Below are 19,943 nucleotides of genomic sequence, written 5' to 3'. Positions count from 1 at the left end.
GGGGGAGGTAGGGATCATGGAGCTGGGGGGCTGAAGGTCAGGCAGACCCAGGCCCAGAATGCCAGAACTTGAGAACTGGAAGGAAGCTCCTGCCCCTTCCCCAAGGCTCTGAAGTGACTGTCACCCCCTGGTCAGTCTCTTCTTGACGCCTGAGGATTGGGGAGGCCCAGCAGCCTCAGCACATCTTGGGGTTCTGAGAAAGGGAGAGGACCAGTGTCCCTGCCCTGTGCCCTGGCCAGGCCATATCACTGTGACTGCATCTGGACTTGGCACAGAATTTTGCCAGGACTTCCATTAGGAAGGTCACGGAGGAGTCAGTCAGAGGAGGGTCTCTAGGATGGGGGTGGGAGGTGACCTGCTTCTTAAGATGCTTCCAGCTCTCAGAGTCTGGGAGCTGTTCCATGTGTTGGGTTTGGGTCTGGCCTATGGTTCTATCAGGATAAGAAACTCCCTTGGCATTTGACCTAGCACCAGCTGGAGCCACCAGGAAATCAAGTCACTTCACCTGTCAGTACCCCACCCGACTCTCTCTACCAGTACCTGGCAGAGAAGGTGTCAACCTGTCCTGTCTTTGGTAGAGGGAGTCTCCTCCCCTGGCGTTTCCATAGTGAAACACCAGGCCTGCTCCCCCATTCCCCACCCCCCAGGAGGCAGCAAGGCCTAATGTCAGGTCCTGGGCGGGGAGGGGGCTCTGGCTTCCAAACCTACCCCAGATGTAGACTAGCTATCCTAGATAACTCTGGGCCTCAGTTTCTCCCTTTACAAAAATGAGGAGGTGGGACACAATGACTTCCAAATTCCCTTCAAGTTCTCCATCAATGATCCTGATGAAGAGGAAGACCCTCTCTCCACCTAAGTGGGCGGGGTTCGTTCCTCCCCCTAGGGGCCCCTCTTCTCCCCATAGGTGGGAGAGGCTGATCCTTCCCTCCCCAGGTGCGCGTGCCCCTTCCTCCCTCCTCCCCCGCGGGGGGGGAGGGGATTGGGGGGGCTCATTCCTGAGGTGGGGCGGGGCTGCGGGGGCGAGGGCCCAGAGGAGCGGGTCAGGTCGCCTGGGAGGCCCAGCATGGCCCACCTGCAGCAGCAGCTTGCGGTAGCGGTCATTCAGCATCTCCAGGTTGCTATGCTCCTCCTCCAGCTCCTCTTCCAGTTGGTTCAGGCGCCCCTCGAGGTTACGCTTCTCCTCCACTAGGGCCACCCTGGAGAGCAGAGAGGGACGTTAGTGCCCGGGCGGCCCCGCTAAGCCCTACCTCGGGATAGAGGGAGGCACGACACCAGCAGAAGACTGAGGGGTGGGAGAGGGGCGGGGCAGATGCACCTGGCCAGGTTCCCGTTGGCTGCCTCGTCAGCCATGTCGTCCCGATCCTGCTGCGCCTGGCGCCGGGCCCGGTCCGAGGCTGCGAGCTCCTGAGGGCAAGGGGAGAAGGACCGCGGCCACGTCAGCCAGCACGGGAGGACGCGGCCGGCCATCTTCACGGGTCTTCTCTCGCCTGCGGGTCTGCGGTCCCCCAGGGGCCAGACTCACGCTGAGCCCTGCTCTGGTGCCTCGGCTCACCAAACAGCATGCACTTCGAGGGTCTCAGTGACTCCCAGCTGGTGATGGGGAGTCTCGCCCCACTGGCTTCATCTTCCTCCACCCAGGTCATATGCGCCCCCGCCCCCCATCCCTTCAGTGCTAAACCAGAGCCCATTTTCTTAGCACCATCCCCCCTCCCCCCGACCCTCCGCCTTCTGACGCTCTGCGTCACCTCGATCCTGTCGGACCAGTTTTGGGGACAGCTCTCTCCTCGTTCACCTTCCATTCCCGGGGCCGGCCGCTCCCCGGGCACCGACCCCTTTCCCTTCCCCTCACACCCGGACTGCTCCCCCTCCCCAGGAGGCAGCCTGAAGTCCCCTCAGGCCCTCGGAGCTCCGCGAGCTTCTCCTCGGCCTCTGTGCACTCTTCAGCCCCCCAGGAATGCACTGCAAGTCAGCTTATCTCAGCTGCTCCCTCTCGGGTCCGACTCCTCCCTAGCGCCCCACGCCAGCGTCCGGCCTCAATGATGCCCCTCTCCCCGGGGACAGGGGGCCTCCCCCACGTTCGAGGCTCCCGGGCAGCCCCCTGACCTCCTGCAGTCTCAGCAGCTCAGCCTCTAGGCTCTTGAGTCTTTTCTCACTCTCCCGGTTCTGGGCAAAGATTTCCTCCCTCGAAGTCCGAGACTCCTCCACTTCTCGCCACAGCTCCTTCATCTGGGCCTGGAAGAACGGCCTTCAACTCACCGGGAGCGCCCCCCCCCCCTCGCCTCTCCTTCACTTTTTGGGTCTAGAGCAGTCCAACCTCCTCATTTTGCAGATGAGGAAACTGAGGCCGAGAGAGGGGGGCAATTGTTGATGTCAGGTGGCATTTGAACTCAAGTCCTATTGACTATATAACAGCCCTCTTAGCATGAGGTACAGTAACGGTCACACACTGACATGGGGGTTTTGGATAAAAAAAGAAAAGAGAAAAGCAGACCTTTGCATTCAGAAGGAACTAATTGAATGCAGGGAGCCCTCAAAGGGTCCAAGTCCTCTTCTCTCCAGCCATGACCAGCATCATCAACCTACCCAGCGTGCTCAGCCTCAGTTTCCTCATCTGTACAATGAGGATCCTGAAAAGCCCCCCCACCCAAGTCCGTCTGAGGATCCAATGAGGTCCTCTCTGTGAGAGCTTGGCCAGTGGGAAAGCTGTCTAGACAGGGGAGGTGGGACTGCTGTCCTAGACAAGCAGTAGGGGAGTGGGGTTCAGAGCTGTCCTTCCCCTCCTCCTGGCAGTGAGGTACCTTTCAAATGAAGAGGGGCCTGGACCCCCTAGGGGAACCCTAGGGCAGGGAAAGGACTTGTCTGAGGTCACACAGCCCCTTACAGAGCCAAGACTGACATGTGGGCTGCATACAAGGTAGGGAGTTTTCAGGGCAGATGTGTTTCTGAGGCAGCTGATGGCTCCGTGGAGAAAGCATCCGATCTGGGGTGGGGAAGACCCCAGTTCAAATTTGACCATTAGCATTTACTAGCTGGATGACCCTGTATAAGTCGTTGCAGTTGCCTGCCTCAGTTTCCCCATCTGTAAATGGGCATCATACTAGCACTTGCCTCCCAGGGCTGGTGGGAAGAACAAATGAGATTGTATTGGTAAAGGGCTTTGCCTCTCTTTATCATGATCATTATTAAAGAGGAAATGGGCAGCCTCGGGGTAGGGTGATACAGCACCATCACCTCAGTACCACCTCTGTACAAATACAGGCAAACTCTTCCCCGGGTACATTCAGTGCCTCAGGAGAGCGTAAGTTACTGAAGGGCCTGGAAAACATTGCTGTTGTATCTGTGTCTCCAGAGTCTAGCATGGCACCTAGCACATAGCAGAGTCTGCTAACCTGGAGGTCCCTTTGAGTCAGTCAGTGAATTCGTCAACAATCATTTGTTAAACACTGACGGGTCCCCCTGCTATGTCCTGGGGACATCCCTGCACCGCCAATGGGCCTGGTCAGGCTGTCTACCAGCCCCAGTCTGGCTAAGTGGGACAGCAACCAGAGGATGGGACATCAGGTGGAGCTTGTGGAGGGGTCTCTGTGCAGCCCCAAAGGGCTCATTTGGGCTTAGAGTCAGGGACTGTTCCTAGGAGTGAGGGCAGCCCCTGGAGCAGAGGTCTGATGACTGATCTTTGGGGATCACTTAGAGGGGCTCCCCTTCAGCCAGGCCCCCAGACGCAAAGTGGGGTGGGGGGCGGCCTGACACAGATGTCAAGGACTCCTCCAGGCCCAGCCAGGGGAAGCCGGGTAGGTACCTGGGGGGAGGCTGAGCTCAAGAGTCCCACAATCTCCCACCAGCCCCAGGCAAGATCTCTTAGGAGGCTAATGATGCAAGGGTCAGCACACCCATCCTAGAAGAGGCCCAGAAGCTCCACCCCTCCATGCACCTGGTTAAGCCCATTAGCTGGCAGCTCCTGGGTTGGGGCTGCCCCACCTGGGGCATCGCCCTCCCTGGCATGTAACAGATGCATAATAAACACATCTGCTGGAATGACTGATTCAGGGCCACACAGCAGGCCAGTGGCAAAGAGGGATCCAGGAGTTTGGTCCTGGCCTCCCAGTCTGGGACTCTTTCCAGATGGTTCCAGAAAGAGATGGCTTCTATCCACAAATCTGAAACCCTAGGCCCAGAACAGAGACACAGGCCAACAACTCTAGGGACACAAGCCCCCTTGGTCTAACCTTAGTTACAGAATCTGAGCATCTCAGAACTGGAAGGAACTTCAGAGGCATTTAGGGCCACCCTTGGCCCCCAAAGAAAGCATTCTATGCTATGCCAAGGAGGGAAAGGAAGGATGGGAGCATGGGAGCAGAAGAAAGTTTTAAAGGGGGAGGACAGAAATTTCTTTTTTTGAGTCAATGGTGACTCTTCCTCTCCCATTATAATGTAAGCTGGGATGGCATCCCTCTCATTTAGTGGCGCCTGGTAAACAGCAGGTGCTTAATAAATGCCTATGAGCTACATGCAGTATTCCCATTTGCTCTCTTTCTGTTTTACTTTGAGTATGCAATGAGGAAGGGGGGTGTCATTAAATTCAGGAAAGAGAAAGTAAAATAAATCAATACTTGTCTACCAATTAGATGCCCCCTCCTCCACAGCCCACCACAGCCCTGTGCCCACCTGTGTTTTCCGTAGCTGCTTCATGGCCTCCTCCTTCCCCTGGCCTGCAGAGCCCACCTGGGCCTTCAGCTCCTCCAGCTCCAGCTCGGCCTTCTTCCGGGCGGCCAAAGCCAGGGCCCTCTGTTTCCGCTCCTCATCCCGCTCCACCTCTGCATCTCGTAACTAAGGGAAAGGGGAGCGGCAAGGGGCAGGTTAGCCCCCTGGGGCCAGTCAGCCTGGATCCCTCCTCCCACCCGTGGCCTCCCCTCCCAGGCCTGGACCCACCTGTTTGGCCAGCAGCCTCCTCTTCTCCTCGCCAGCCTCATCTCGGCCCTGCAGCTCCCGCTCATGCTGAGCCTTCAGCGCCTGGGCCGTCACCTCCAGGCGCAGCTTGGCGTCCTCGGCGGCCATCAGCTCATCCTCCAGCTCCGTCACCTGAGTTCGAAGGTCGGCAGCCGCCTGCTCTGCTGCGCGACGGGCTCTTTCCATTTCGTGCACCTGGGGAGATGGGCGAGTGGGCGCCAGGCCAGGGGAGACAGAGAGGGAGCTCAGGGCCCTGGGGCAGAGGGAAGAATCTACGAGGGGGGGCAGGGCCTTACACTCTTGCCCACGTCGTCCTTCCTGCTCAGCAGCTCCTCCAGCTCTGCCCGCAGGGCCCGGTTCTGCCGCTCTAGCTCCTCTCGAGCCTCCCGCTCCTCTTCCAGGGCCCGGGTCAGTGCCAGGGCCCGGGCCTCGCGCTCCCTGCCCTCAGCCTCTGCCCGCTCCCGCTCTTCCACTGCCCGCTGAGACACTGCCTTCTCCTCTGCCAGGAGCTGATCAGAAAGAGAGGCAAGCCCCCACAGGGATGAAGAGGAGGAAAGCCCTATGGTGCAGTAGGACAAGGGGCAGCCGCAGGAGCCCAGGGAGCCCGGAGCTTGGGCCTGGTTGGGTGACCACTCTGGGCCACATGGTGCCCAAGGCCAATGAACAGAATGTCTATGCTCATGAAAACCCTGGTCAGGACCGAAAACCACACCTAGGGCCTGGCCCCTACTGGACGCTCACCGAGAGTCTGTGCCCTATGACTAAGGGGCCTTCTGGCTCCGATCCCCCCTGTCTCCTTCTCTCGACAGGACCCCCAGTATCTCCTGCCCGCAGCTCCTTTGTTCATCATTACTGGCAGTGCTGGGACTGAGCTTTTGCCTTTCCTTCTATCCCCAGCACATAGTAGGTGCTGCAAGAATGTTTGTTCACCTGACTTGAGGCACAAGTGCTCTGGCGCCAGTGGATGGCCCAGAAGGCAGAGAAACCAGGCTGGGCAGGACCTGGCAGGGATTCCTGCGAGGCAGTGGGGCTGGTAAGGAGGACACCCCATGGTGTCAGGGGCCTCCTGAGGTGATAAGCCTCCTGGCACTGAAGGTCTCCAAGCCGGGGTACCTGTCACTTCGAGGTCTGAGGTGCCTCACCCCGCTCCCCAAGTACCTGATCGAATTTCTTCTGTTTCTTCTCGAGGCTGCAGACGAGGTGCCGCTGCTGTTCCAGGTCCATGGAGACATCATCCAGTTCCTGCTGCAGCTGCCGCCGGCCCCTCTCCAGCCGCTCAGCCACTTCCGTCTTCTCGGCCAGCCTCTGGGCCAAGGCCTCGGCCTCTCGGGCTGCCCGGCGGCGGGCCTCTTCTCCAGCCTCAAGGGCCCCTGCCTCCTCCTCCTGCCGCCTTCGCCACTCTGCCAGCTTGGGGAGGGGGTCACCTTGAGCCCTCAGCACTCAGTCCCAGAAGCCTGACACCTACACTCCATGGTGCATAACCAGTCCTCCCAGCCTCAGCCTCTGTCCCAGCCCCTCTCATTTCTCCTGCTCCTCATTTTGGGGGGCTCTCCAGGTCTCCTTCCTTCTCTCTGCACTCATGGCCATGGGGCTATCAGCTGGGGATCCCCTCCTCCCCCGCTCCAGACCCTCTGACCATCTCATCAATCTGCCCCTGAGCTCCAAGACTCTCTCCTCCCCTCCTCCCATTCCAGCTCTGGTCCTCCCTTACCCAGGGCTGGCTCTAGTCTGGCCCTGGCCTCCAGGCTAGATGACCACTTCATACGTGGGTGGGATGAGGTTTCTCCTACCATACCTTCCCTGTCTCCTCCCATCCCAACCTGCTCAGGGGGCCCATCAGCCAAGACTGGCTCCTTCACTCTTCCTCCCTTCAGTTTAGAGGATGGCTGCCCTCTGCCTCTTCACCCTCCTCCCACTGGGCCAACATGGATGGTCTTGGTCTTCTATCAGCCTTCTCTGGACCTTCCCATCCACTCCTGGGGCTGTGACCTGAGCTGCCTGTTTCTCAGCTCTCCCATTCAGCCCTGACCTCTTCCTTAGGCCTAGAGTCACAATCCAGGTGGCTGTCTGCTCCCTCCAGGTCCACACCAACCCTAGTATCTTTCCTCAAACGAGGCCCTCCTTCTTTGGACCCCATTGTCCCTCTCTAGAACCCCCAAGGTGACCACTGACAGGTGCAACCTCCAGATGGCCCTGCCCAGGGCATTTCCCAGTCTGCCCTGCCTTCCCAGCTCACCTGGGCCTGGGCTGTCTGTAGCTCCCGCCCCACTCGCTCCCTGGCCACAGCTTCCTCCTCCAGCTGCTCTCGCAGCCCAGCAGCTTCACTCTCCAGCCCCCGGACCCGGGACCCCAGGGCCAGCTTGGCCCGTGTCTCCTCCTGTAGGACCTCCTGCAGACGGGACAGATGCATGGCAAGTGAGGGAGAAGGAAGAAGGAGCGATGAGGATGCACACTGGGGGAGGACTGGATGGCCAAATGGGTAGAGGGAGGGAATGAGATAAGGGGTCACAGGAGTTCTAAGCTGGCCTAGCCCAAGTCCCTCCTTATTTTAGAGAGGAAGGGTCCCAGGCTGATGCAGAACCAGGGGGAGGGGACCCAGAAACAAAGCCCAGATAAGGAAGGGGTCTTGACAGAGGTGACCTGGCTCCAACATGGCAGGGCCAGGTTCCCGGGCTGTGACCCAGAGGGCAGGTGGCTGGTGGTGAGCAGGTGCCCGTGGCCATCCCCCTTCCTTTACCTGGGCATCATGGAGCTGGACCTCAGCGCTGCTCAGCTCCTTGCTTAGGCGGATCACTTTGGACTCAGCCTCACTCAGGGCCCCGGAGACACTGTCCAGCTCCGCCTGAGAGGGGGCACAGAGACTCCCCATCAGCGCCCTCTGGCTGCCCTCCCTACTCATCCAGAAGGGTGGGGGGAGGAGGGCTTGGAACAGTCTGATTCCACAGTTGGGGAAACTGAGGCCCAGAGAGGCCAAAAGAGGAGGTACCGAAGTCGGGGGGGGGGGTGCCTGCACAATGTGTCTAGTGCTTTCTAAAGACAGAGGAAAGGGAACCAGGATGGTGCATAGGAGTGGCCTAAACACCTGAGCACCTTGAACTTCCCAGACCCTGCCCCTGTCAGGCCCCCTGGGTCCCCTGTGCACTGACCGTTCCCACGGAAGGCACTCAGCTTGGCACTGGAGGCCTGAAGGCCAGGCTCACCTGGGCTCTCTGCAGCTTGTCGGCCACTTCGGCCCGGGAGCGCTCGCCATCCCCAGCCCGGGCCTGCAGCTCCTGCAACTGGCCCTCCAGACGCCTGCGCCGCTGGTCACCCTCCTGCCGAGAGGCCTGCAGGCTGCTCAGCTCGGCCCGAAGCTCAGACACCTCAGCTTCCAGGGCCAGGCGAGTCTTCTCCCAGGCGCCTTTGCCCTGGAGGGAGGTGTCAGAGCGTCAGATCCTGGGCCCCATCCTCAAAGGGCTGCAGGATGCCTCCAGCACAGCCCATTGTACAGATAAAATGCCTGAGACAGGTGGCAGGATTTACCGGACCACACAGATAGGGAGTACCCAAAGCAGGACTCAAACCCGGCTCACTCTCACTTTGTCTCTGAATTGCAGCACCTGGTTCAAGTCCTGCTTCTGCCATTTACCAGCTGTTTGGTCTGGAGCAAAGCTAGAATCTCAAGGGGAGAGATCAGAGCTGTCCAGTGAGGGTGGCCCCAACCACAGTTAAATGTCACTCCTCTGATTTTAATGTGCTGATGTGTTAATAAAAAAGACATTCCTAGACCCTTGTGGTTTCTAAGCTGCAGGTGGCCTGCAGGAATCCTGAGGTATGGTTTAGTGACCCCTGTTTTGACTGAGTTTGACTCCATGACCTAGAGGACCACTGAGCTCTCCCATTCATACACATCACTCCATCTCCCATCCCCAGGCCTTTGCCCAGGCTGTGCCTCACGTCTGGAAGACTCTCTCCTCATCTTTGCCTCTTAGAATCAATTCCAGATTTCTTTCCAAGCTTTCCAGGATGAATCTCCCCCCCCCATTTCCACTGTATGTGTTTTGCATCTGTTTTGATGTGCATGACCAATGTAAGGTGCATGAGGACAGGGCTCTGTTCTGTATGCTAGTGCCCAGTGTACAGCTGGGCACGCTGCAGACATGGAATAAATGGACGAGTTGGCGGATTGTTTAAGTGCCTTGGAGTCCAGTGACTTGGGTTCATATCCCAGCTGTGTGACAAGCTGCTTTCTCCTCTAAGCCTCTTTCCTTGCCTGAAACGTGGCACTAATAATGCCTGCCCTCTCTGCTTCTCAGGGTCAGTGGGGAAAAGCACTTTGCAACCCCTGGAGTCAGCTCACTGCAGAGGAAATTGATGTGTCTCAGTAGAGGGGTTTCCTCCACAGGGAAGGCCCTGCCCTGATGGAATCAGAGATCTGGGCACAGAAAGTAGTTCCTACATTCAGGGCCCAGCCCTGGCCAGGAGTCCCTGCCTGGGGGGCTCAGGTTTAAGTGAGCAGGCTGGAGGCAGAAGGGACTTTCAGGCATGCTCCTGCATCCAGCTGGCCTGGCAGGTCTCACACATTTGTCAGAGCAGTGAGGAGAGAGCCAATGCTTATCTGTGGCCTGGGATGACCTTGAGAACATCCCCCACCTCCTACAAGGCCAGGTTCTGACCCTTCACATTCAGAAAGGCCCAAACATGGCTTGGTTCAGAGCCAGAGGGAGGAGGGGAGGGGGAAGAGAAAAAAGGAGGGAAAGAGGGATGGGGAAAGAGAGAGGAAGGGAAAGAGAGAGAAATCACAGGGTCATAGATTTAGAGCTGGAAGTGATCTCAGAGACCACTGGGTCCAACCCCCTTATTTTACAGGAGAGGAAACTGAGGCAGAGAGGTGAAGTGACTTGCCAAGGATCACACAATCACCAGGCTGCGGCAGGGTTTGAACTCAGGTCTTCCTGAGCCCAAATGCAGCGCTGTGCCCTAAGAAAGGCTGTGTCCCAGACAATGGTCATTTGAACCTCAGACCTATCGCTCAGGACCAGTATTCCTCCATTAAGGCCCAGGTCTTTTCCAGAGATGTGGCTGGAGGAGTCTCAGAAGCCTGTCCCTCTGAGGCAGGAGAGGAAGGTCACCCCATCTCTTGGGGCTGGCTCCTTAGGCCAGCCAGCCTTTCAGACCCTCATCTTACCCAGAGGAGGATTGGAGGCCTCTGGGGGTCTGAGGCCAGGAACTTCACCTCTTTCCACATTTCCCTCTGCCCTGGAGTCTTCTTGCAGCCTTGGGCCAGACCAGGAGAACTGCCCACTACCCACCAGGGAGGACAGACTCAGACAAAAGAGACAGAGAATCTAATGGCTCAAAATGACCATGAGGTCCTCAGACCACTTCTCACACCCTCTTTTCCAGACCAGGAGAACCAAAGGCCATTCCTAGGGACCTCGATGGGGAATCAACTCTCCAGAGGCAGGGGAGAGGGGGGCCCAGCCAAGTGACAAATGTCCAACCCAGCAGAGGCTTGAAGGAACTCCAGAAGGGCGGCCATCACTGGTGAGTCAGAACAGAACTGGAATGGAGCACTGAGGCTGGGGGGGAGAGGCGGAGGTCGGGCATGCACCAGCGCCAGCCTAGCTCTTACCCGCCTCGCCTGTTCCAGCTGTTCACCCAGTTCACCCAGGGCCTGGCCGTGGCGCTGCCGCAGCTCCTGGACAACAGCTTCGTGACTTCGAGTCTCCTCCTCCAGGGCCTGCTTCAGCTCTGACACCTCTTGCTCCCGCTTGGTCCTGGCCAAGAAAAGAAGGACCTATTTGTGCAGGGCTGAATCAGCCTGCCTGGGGCCAAGGGATCAAAGGCTTGTTTTATGCTGGGGTTCAAGAAATCAATTTCAAACACGGGATCAATGTCAGGTTTTCTATTTGGGCTCATCTCCTGGAGTAGGGAGGAAGGCCTCATAGCAGCTGCTCTGAGAGGGAGCCACAGAGCTCCCCTCATCACCCTGCCCCCTCCCCCAGGCCCTGGGGGCACCAGCCTCCTGCACAGGCTGCTCATGTGATTCCCTGTCACCCACAGAGTAGCACCAGGTTCCCTTGGCTTGGTGTTCAGATCTTCGCTCTCCTTTCCAGCCTTCATACAATGTCCCCCAAACCCTCTCAGCTCTGAGCGCTTGCCTCTGCCCTAACCCATGCCAAGATCATTCTTGCTCTGTTACTGCCCATAGCAGCTCAGCTCAAATACAGCCTCCTCCAGAAAACCTCTCTAGAGGCTCCTGATCCATAAGGACCCCCCAGTCCCCATCAATGGGTAGCAGCATCAGCCTGTCCTCTACACGAGCTCCCCAGGGCAGGCACAACAAGAACGACCTTGTTCTTATCAATGTCTGTTGGCTGGACAAGCGGGGGTGCGTCACGACTGGAGGCTCAGAGAGGGGAAGGAACTCGCCCAAGGTCCCACAGCCAGGATATATTGGTCAGGACTCAAACCCAGGCCTCTCCATTTATGCCCCTTGAACCTATTTTACAAAGGATGGAGGGGCTGCCCAAGGTCCCAGAAAGGGCCCAAATGCGTGCTCTCACCGGAGCTCCTGCTGGGCATTGGTGGAGTCCAGAGTATCTTCCAGTTCTCCCCGAAGGGCCTCCAGCTCTTCTCCAAGGTCACGACGCTGCTTCTCGGCCTTGGTCCTCGCCGCCCGCTCAGCCTCCAGGTCCTCCTGGGCTTCGGCCAACCCGGCCTGGGCCTCTCTGAGGGACTTGAGCAACGTGGCTCTGGCGCCGCCCTCCTCCTCAGCCCTGGGAGGAGACGGGAGGGCATTGAATGGCTAGAGGGGAAGGGCTCCTCAACTTAGACTGTGGAATCCCTGTGCCAGGGGTTCTGGGAGTGGAATCTTCAGTGGTGGGGGATTCCTGCCTCAGGCAGGGGTACCACTGAAGGCCCTCTAGACAGGTTATGAAAGGACCTGCAGAGACTGGGGTAGGGGAGATGGTTGGTGAAGGTGAGGGGAGAGGGAACCAAGGTACACCAAGGATGGCTGGAGAGGGTCTAGGGTCCTGGTGGGGTCTGGCTGCCCACCTGGCCAGGGCAGCCTGCAGTTCCTCCTCCTTACGGCCCAACTGGGCCCGGAGCTCTTCAGCCCGGTGCTGCTGTTCCAGCATCTGCTCCTGCAACTCAGAGCTCTCCCCGTCCAGGCGCCGCTTGGTCTTCTCCAACTCCTGTCGGCTTTTCTCCTCCAATTTGAGCCTCTCTGAGGTTGGGGGGGGGGGGGACAGGGGGTGGCAGTGAGGGTATGGAAGAGCTTCTCCACACCAGAATGGTGGGGATCCACAAGAACACGGACTGGCCGTGTGAACTGAAGTGGAGCCCACAAAGTAGGGTCCCAGCAGGAGCTGCCCAAACACAGGCGCGACCAGGACCAGGCTGACCACTGCCATGACACAGGGGATAGAGGAGGGGGGCATGGCCCCATTAGGTCCTCGGAGTGAGGAGAGGGCATTCCAGGGTGGGGGTGGGGGGGAAGATTAGGTGGAAAATGATGGGAGTGTCAGAGCTGGGGGAGGGTGTAACAGCAGCAAAATAGGATCATTTGCTATTTGAGTTTTAGCCAATCAAGGGCTTTTGACTGAGTCTTGCCTTTGATTGAATCCGTCAAGAGTCTTTGATTAGAAACAGTATATGTTATATATATAGATATAGATATAGATATAGATATAGATATAGATATAGATATAGATATAGATTTTAGAGAGAGCAGTCAGAAGCAGAGCTGAGAGAGAGAACTGTAAGCGGGCTAGGGGAACTGGCTTGTGGGGAGGCCTAACAGAAAGAATGTGACGTCAGTGCTGTCTGTAGCTCTGTGTGAATATTTCTCAGACAGAAGCCCTGTCTGTTTGTCTTTACGAGTGAATTGAGATGATGGTGCTGGTAATGTGCCCCTGTTAAGTTTTGCTTTCCTAAGCAGAAACAGAAGCTGCGGGCAGGAGCCTGGGGAGCCTGCTGTCAGGCAGAAGCAGGAAGAGTCTGGGGTGGAAACAGTTCCCAAGAGCTGAGACAAGGAGCAGGAGCAGAAAGCTGCCTGCAAGCGAACCCAGGCAAGAGCTGGGAATGGCCGACCCATGGAGGAGAAGCCACAGGGTTCGGAAGTCAGCCTCGAGTCAAGATGAGAAGGGATTTTGTTTGTACCCTGTGCACTGATTCAGAGGATTGCTCTTACTGTGACCTAGGGCGGGATGGTGTGGTATTTTGAAAAAGGACTTTACTTGGACACTTGGTTATTGATTAAGGATGCTGCTATTAATATACATACACACACACACACACATAGTGGTATGTTTTACGTAAGGAGGCTGCTATGAATCTTACGCCTTACTTTACTGAGCACTGCTTAGTTTGTTGCTGAATAGAGAGTTCATTATACTATGCGATTAGACCCTTGAAATCGTTCACAGCAGCAGTTCTCAGGTGTGCTGCCACGATTAGCTTTACAGGACACAGAACACGGAATGTCAGAGCTGGTGGGGGGAACCTCAGGGCATGGAAGGTGGAATGTCAGAGCTGGTGGGGGGAACCTCAGGGCATGGAAGGTGGAATGTCAGAGCTGGTGGGGGGAACCTCAGGGCATGGAAGGTGGAATGTCAGAGCTGGTGGGGGGGAACCTCAGGGCATGGAAGGTGGAATGTCAGAGCTGGTGGGGGGAACCTCAGGGCATGGAAGGTGGAATGTCAGAGCTGGTGGGGGGAACCTCAGGGCATGGAAGGTGGAATGTCAGAGCTGGTGGGGGGAACCTCAGGGCATGGAAGGTGGAACGTTAGAGCTGGGGGAGATCTCAGGACACAGAACATGGCATGTCAGGGGGAGGCATATTTGTGTATGACGGGCAGGCCTCACCTTCCATATCTGCCATCATGGCCTCATATTTGTGCCTGAGTTTGTTAAGACTTTTCACCTTTTCTTCCTCTTCAGCAGCCTGGGAGGAGAACTCTGCCAGACGCTCCTCCAGCAGCCGCCGCTCCTGAGGATGCAGGGAGAAGTGTGTGTCAGAGGGGCTCCCCTGCCTGGGCTGGGCCTCCAGTGACAGGGAGCTCACTACCTTTCAAGGGCATTATTCCCTGGTCGGTGCCCAGGAGCATGTGCTGCTTCCTGAGCTCCTCAGTGACAACCTCTTCTAACCCTTCATCTTATAAAAGAGTAAGTGGAGGCCCAGCGAAGGAAAGGGCACGTGGCCTACCTCCTCCTCTCCCTCCCTCACTCAGGGCCCACCTTGCCCAGCTTGGCATTCTGGTCCTCCAGGAGGAGCAGGTCCTCCTCCATCTTCTTCATCCGGGCCTCAGTTGTCACCTTCTCCAGCTGCAGCTTCTGCCGGGCCCCTTCCTCTGCCTCGAGGTGCTGCTCCAGCTCCTGCAGTACAGGGAGTGAGAGGAGTCACCTCAGGTACACGGGCTGCCTGCCACCTGCCTCTCCAATGCCCCCCACTTTATGCATGGATTGACTGTGACTGCGGATCTCCATACACAACAGGGGCCTAATGTAGGCTTTCTAAATGGAATTACACTCTCAATTCTCCTGGGCTAAGGTTAGCCCAATCACACACAAGCCATATACATCATGTACAGGTTGTATTGGCCATACCCCTCCCATATGGACCATACCCATCAAATGTGGGTTGTACCAATCATGCCCATCAAACAACAGGGAAGACAAGGAGAGGGACTGAAGGGAGCTCCCAGGTGAGGAAACTCCCTTCACCAATGCAGGTAGAGACCTTCTTCCAAAGCAGTGAGTGGCCAAGTGACCAAGCAAGGATTACACAGCACGTTGAGCTGGTCACCTGCACATGCTGCTGCAGTCGCTTCTTTTCTGTCTCCAGCTGTACACTACGCTCTTCTTCCTCACCCACACGGGCCTCTAGCATGCCCACCACAGTCTCCAACTCCTGTTTCCGGGCTGCCAGGCGGCCCCGGGTCTCCTCAGCCTCAGCACACAGCTCAGCCTCTGCCCGCAGCTGCTCCGAGAGCCGGGCTCTCTCTTCCTCCAGCTGAAAGAGGGGGCAGGGAAGCAAAGATCAAGGAACTGGTGAGGCCACTAGCCCTGGAGGCACAACCCTCTGATCCTGGCATTTGAGGCTCTCAACAAGGGAGTCCCAGCTTCTCTGGTCTCATTGACCATCCTTTTCTATACATGCACTGAGTCCAGCCTCTCCCCTGGCCTTTAGTCTGGCTTTGGAAACCCTCTGAAGCCTTCCCTGGAGACCCTTCCTTCCCACCCCTTCAATCTCCCCCTTCATTGCTGAATCCTCCCCATGCCTATGTACATGCAGGGTCACACCCACCCATGGACATGCCACCACATGTGCATGGTCACACCCTGACAAACTCAGGGTACAACAATATCTCCTTCCTATTCAAGAGCCTCCCATGGCTCCCTATGGCCTGCAAGGTCTCCAGCCTTCCCCAGCCTTCCTCTGTCTCTGTCCAGCGATTCCCACCCAATAACCTCTCTGCTATTCTCTCTCCATCTGTTAGATGGGGCTGCAAGCCCCACCCTTCCCCTGCCTTCTTTGCCTGCTGTGGTCCTTCTATTCTAGACCAAGATGAGGGGCCCAGGCTCATCCCTCCATAGACAAGGAGGTCACTACCTCTCTTGGTCACTCTGATGATAAGAGGGAGAGGGCCCAGGCTGACACCTGTAGCTCACCTGGACCAGTCGGCCTTGGAGTTGGTCCAGCTCACGGGCACTCTGCTGCTGCAGCTCTTGCACCTTCTGGAGCTCCTGGGCCCGTGCCTGGAGTACCTCGTCTTGGCGGGTCACCTGAAGGAGAGGCTTCACCTGGGGAGAAAAGAGAGAGGAAGGTCAGAGGAGCCAGGTGGGATAGCAGAGAGGAGGGACCCTGGTGTGGGAGAAAGACCAGGCAGGATAGGGTGTGAGAGCCCACACTCCCCATGGAGCGATACTTTGGAAAAGGAAAAAACAAGTACTAGGGAGGCTAAAGGCTCTGAGAGCCTTCCTGTCTCTGGGCCTAAACTTTCTCATCTGTAAAATGATGGTGAGAAGGGAAGGGATTCTAAGGGCCCCCAAACTCTCATCAGCGAACCAACACTCATTAATGAAGCACTAGGTGCTGGGCTAACCTAGTCTGGCCCTGCAGGGGTTATACTACACATGGGTAGAACTGGGTACATGCAAGATACATACAGGGGAGATGCCAGGCCACCTCAGGAGGAGTCAGGGGGCAGAGGGCAGGAGGGACAGTGGTGAGCACCCTCTCCTAGCTAAGAACAGAAATGCAAAGGCGGGGGGCAGTGGACACACACAAATTCTCAGCTTCTTCCTCTGTGCAATGAGGGTGATCCCTAGGCCCCCACTTCCCCATAGGGTGGTAGGATAGAGTGGCCCCTCACCTTGGTAAAAAGGCGCCACCACTGCCAATGACGCAGCTTGAGGTAGGCCGCACAGTTCCGCTGCATCACGCGTAGGGCACTCTGCTGCTGCTGCCGCCTGTGGAAAGCCCTGTGGGCCCAGGAGAGTTGGCTCAGCCCAGCTGCCCACAGAGGCCCTGGAAGGGCACCAGTGGCAGGGGAGGGTACCTGGTGACACAGAAGTGCACCTGGTGCTAAGGGCAACTAGTGGCATAGAAGGCCATCTCATCTAATGCACAACTTTGAAAACAGATGAAGGTTGTTCAAGGCCAGAGGAGGTGGTGAGCTGCTGGTTCATTACCTGTGGTCATTTGGAGACCCCAGCTCAAGTGTCCTAGGCTCCTCATCATACAGCGCTGGCCTCCCTCCTTCCCCTCCCCCCTGGGACCCTGGCTTAGAACTTGGGAGGCCCCTGGGGGGGTCAGCTGCCTTGGAGGAGCCCTTCATGGTCAGAAAAGGGCCCAGGTCAGGGCATCCCCAACAAAGCTGGCCTTCCTTGCCCACCTTCGGGCCAAGTATCCTCGGGCAGCAGCCTGGAAGGACACGATGATGTCTGTGATCTTGAGATCCCTCTCTTCTTCCAACTGGGCCAGGACACCAGCCCGGAAAAAGATCTTGCTTTGGCCAACGCGGTACAGGTTGGGATCGAGCTCCAGGGCCTGGATCTGGGGTGGGGAGCATAGGGAGAGTCAGTGGGGAAAGCAGGGGAGGTAGGGAGACCCCAGTACTGCTCTGCAGGCCCCACTCCAGCCCCGCCCCCCCATGCTCAGGCCCCACCCCAGCCCCTTACCATTTTCTCACAGGCTTGTTTCCCATCCATGAAGCCTTTGGGGATGGCATTGGGAGTCAGGATCTCATATCTGCCCGGTGAGTGAGAGAGTGTGGGAAGGACAGACAGTAAGATGGTGTGGAGGAGGGAGGATGGGGCACCTGTGTCCCCTCCCCTCCCCCATGGCTCCCCTGGTCTTCAGCCCCATCTAATACACCCACCCTGCATGGGCCTTCCCTCAAGGACAGTCCGTTCTGCCCTGTGGAGCCATATTTAGAAAGCTTTGAATCTAGAGTAAGGACTTGGGGTCTCAGGCAGAGGGGAATAGGGAGGAAGATGGGCAGCCAGCCCAGCCCAGCTGGCAGTTTCCTCTCTGGACCAACTCTGTCTTTTGAGGCTAGGGGGAGAGTCCTTTTTCCCCACCTGCTTATGTCTCCCAAGGATGACAAACAGCCACAAGGCTGCTTGAGGAAGGCTGGCTGTCAAGGGCCAAGGGCATTACAACAAGCTTGGGGGGTGGGGAGGGGCAGACCTGGATCTGCCCATTAACCCCCCATGCTGGCACCCCAAGCTGGCTAGATCAGCTCCCCCTCTCTCCCTAGCCATCCTCGGGAGAGCCACAAGTAGCTTGCTGATCCTCCCATCCAGACTCTAGTCAGCCTCCCACCAGCCCCCCTTCCCTCTGCTCACCTCTGCCGAAATTCCTGAAACAGGATGCGGTTGGGGAAACCCTGGCGACAGATGCGGATTCCCTCCAGGACCCCATTACAGCGCAGCTGGTCCAACACCAGCCGGGGCTCCAGCTTCCCAGCCTGGGAGAGGAGAACAAGTCAGGCTGGAGAGGAGGGAGGGGCAGACAGCCCCTGGCAAAACTCTGCTTTTTGGGGGTCAGCCTGGCCAGGTGCAACCTTGGACAGCTCCCTCCTCTTTCTCCCTCGTCCTTTCCCTCTTCCTCCTTCCCTCCCTGTCTTCCTCCTCCTGGCCCCAATGCCTTGGTCACCCTTTCCTCCCGTGGTGGTCAGGATCCTCAGTCCCTCCTCATACAGATGGTCTAGTCCACAATGTATTTGTGGCTCATAGGTTGCAGCCAGGAACAAAAAGCCCACGTCTGGGTGGGAGGGCTCAGGTGCTCACCCTCTTCTCATGATTAGGGATGATGCAGCGCACGAAGCTGGGGTTGGTGTTGCTCAGCGTGGCCATGAGTCGGCTCAGGGACTCTTTGTACAGCTGACCCACTGTCCGGAACATGCCTCGGCGTGGGCGTCCTCCGGGTGTGCCCCCATCCCCAAGGCTGCTCACCTGCTCCAGGCCCACAATGCCCTCCACTGCAAGGTTGGGCCAGAGAGAGATGAGGCTCAGGGAGGCCCGGGGGCACAGGGGTCACCCCCGAGGGCAGGGCAGGGCAGGGGCCAGGGAGGCACCCAGGGGAAAATGACTTCAGTCACAGGATAACCCTGAGGCAGGCTACTGGAGATGGGGGAGTAAGAGGGAGGTAGCTGTCAAGGGGGAGGGGAGGGGGAGGTAGCTGTCAAGAGGAGTGGTGTTGGGGGGGGGGTCAGTCCCAGAGATGGAGGAAGGAGGGAGGGAGAAATGGACAGGCAGAAAAACAGAGACAGGGAGACACAAAGAGAGACAGAGAAGGGCAGGGAGGGAGAGACAGGTAAAATAGACAGACTCAGAGAGACAGAGATACACCAAAGAGACAGGGAGAGAAAGACAGAAAGAGACAGATAGGGAGGGAGACAGACAAAGAAGGAGAGAGACAGAGACAGACAGACAGAAAGTTGGGGAGAGAACAGGAATATTGGGGGCAGAGATAGTCAGTCGGCCCCCAGTAGCAGAGGGCAGACTGTCACACACAGGGCTGCAGATGGCTGGAGCCTGCTTCAGAGGGTTCTTACTAGAGGCTCAGCCTCTCTTGAGGCCAGCAGGTCAGTGTGTTCAGGATCTACAGGTTGGTATGGGGCACCCTTCCCCCCCACCCCCACCCACCATCCTTCCAGATCTCCGCTGTGAGCTTGTCAGTGCTCTGGTGCAGGAGGGCGGCCACGCTGTCATTCAGCGGGTCCATGTTTTTCATCAGCCACTCGTTGGCTTTGTAGTCCACCTGTGCGGAGGGGGCAGGTAGGAGAAGGGGCAGGGATCGCCCTCCCTCTCTCCAAGAAGCCAGCAGGCTCCTGCCTCTCAGGCCCAGTCTGCTTGGGATGGAACCCCTCTCCCCAATAGCCAGGCAGTATAAGGTCTCGCTTTCATCCACCATCACTGCTCTCTCCTTCCTTTGCAAATGCTCCCCCACACACATACGCCCCTTCCAACTTGCTGGGCCTCGGCCTGGCTCCCCATTGCCCATACACACACGCACACACACACGCACGCACCTTCCCGGCATAGTGCAGCACGCTGAAGTCCGCCTGGTCTCGCAGCTGCCGCGGACGCTGGAACTTAGGGTGGCTGCCCTGCTCCTGGGCCACCTTCTCCACAAAGGACTTGTCGGTGGCCTTGGGGAACCAGCACTCCTCGTCCAGCAGCGCCAGGAGCCCCGGGGGGTTGGCCTGCGGGGAGCCCGGCGCGGGGGTCAGCGAGTGGGGAGCGCTCCCTTACGCTCCGCCCGCCCCCCCAGCAGCGGTGCGGCGCTCACCGGCCTCTCGATGAGGTCGATGCAGGGCTGCAGGTCGAGGCCGAAGTCCAGGAAGGTCCAAGGGATGCCCTCCCGCTGGTACTCCTCCTGCTCCAGCACGAACATGGTGTGGTTGAAGAGCTGCTGCAGCTTCTCGTTGGTGTAGTTGATACACAGCTGCTCGAACGAGTTCAGCTGCACAGAGAAGCGGCCAGGTGAGTGGGCGGGG

At 57.9% G+C, this 19,943-nt stretch overlaps 1 protein-coding gene across 8 annotated transcripts in view; it reads right to left on the bottom strand.

Moving 5' to 3' along the window:
* Nucleotides 1-19,943, bottom strand: part of MYH14 (myosin heavy chain 14) — a 39,053-nt gene that overhangs the window by 2,535 nt on the left and 16,575 nt on the right. For all 8 annotated transcript variants that reach the window (XM_072615895.1, XM_072615892.1, XM_072615897.1 and 5 more), the window contains 25 exons: nt 19,736-19,909; nt 19,476-19,649; nt 19,090-19,204; nt 18,232-18,422; nt 17,788-17,909; nt 17,119-17,188; nt 16,833-16,993; nt 16,311-16,419; nt 15,607-15,738; nt 14,741-14,947; nt 14,173-14,310; nt 13,801-13,924; nt 11,989-12,160; nt 11,496-11,708; nt 10,562-10,706; nt 8,148-8,354; nt 7,685-7,789; nt 7,184-7,336; nt 6,106-6,354; nt 5,244-5,456; nt 4,930-5,142; nt 4,666-4,827; nt 2,104-2,232; nt 1,316-1,404; nt 1,073-1,196 (listed from right to left, as the gene is read on the bottom strand). In XM_072615895.1, the coding sequence (XP_072471996.1) occupies nt 1,073-1,196; nt 1,316-1,404; nt 2,104-2,232; nt 4,666-4,827; nt 4,930-5,142; nt 5,244-5,456; nt 6,106-6,354; nt 7,184-7,336; nt 7,685-7,789; nt 8,148-8,354; nt 10,562-10,706; nt 11,496-11,708; nt 11,989-12,160; nt 13,801-13,924; nt 14,173-14,310; nt 14,741-14,947; nt 15,607-15,738; nt 16,311-16,419; nt 16,833-16,993; nt 17,119-17,188; nt 17,788-17,909; nt 18,232-18,422; nt 19,090-19,204; nt 19,476-19,649; nt 19,736-19,909 (3,891 nt within the window). The remainder of the gene's footprint in view (nt 1-1,072; nt 1,197-1,315; nt 1,405-2,103; nt 2,233-4,665; nt 4,828-4,929; nt 5,143-5,243; nt 5,457-6,105; nt 6,355-7,183; nt 7,337-7,684; nt 7,790-8,147; nt 8,355-10,561; nt 10,707-11,495; nt 11,709-11,988; nt 12,161-13,800; nt 13,925-14,172; nt 14,311-14,740; nt 14,948-15,606; nt 15,739-16,310; nt 16,420-16,832; nt 16,994-17,118; nt 17,189-17,787; nt 17,910-18,231; nt 18,423-19,089; nt 19,205-19,475; nt 19,650-19,735; nt 19,910-19,943) is intronic.

The sequence above is a fragment of the Notamacropus eugenii genome, chromosome 5, assembly GCF_028372415.1.
Source record: "Notamacropus eugenii isolate mMacEug1 chromosome 5, mMacEug1.pri_v2, whole genome shotgun sequence".
In the NCBI taxonomy this organism is placed as follows: domain Eukaryota; kingdom Metazoa; phylum Chordata; class Mammalia; order Diprotodontia; family Macropodidae; genus Notamacropus; species Notamacropus eugenii.
This window is presented reverse-complemented; position numbering and strand designations above follow the sequence as displayed.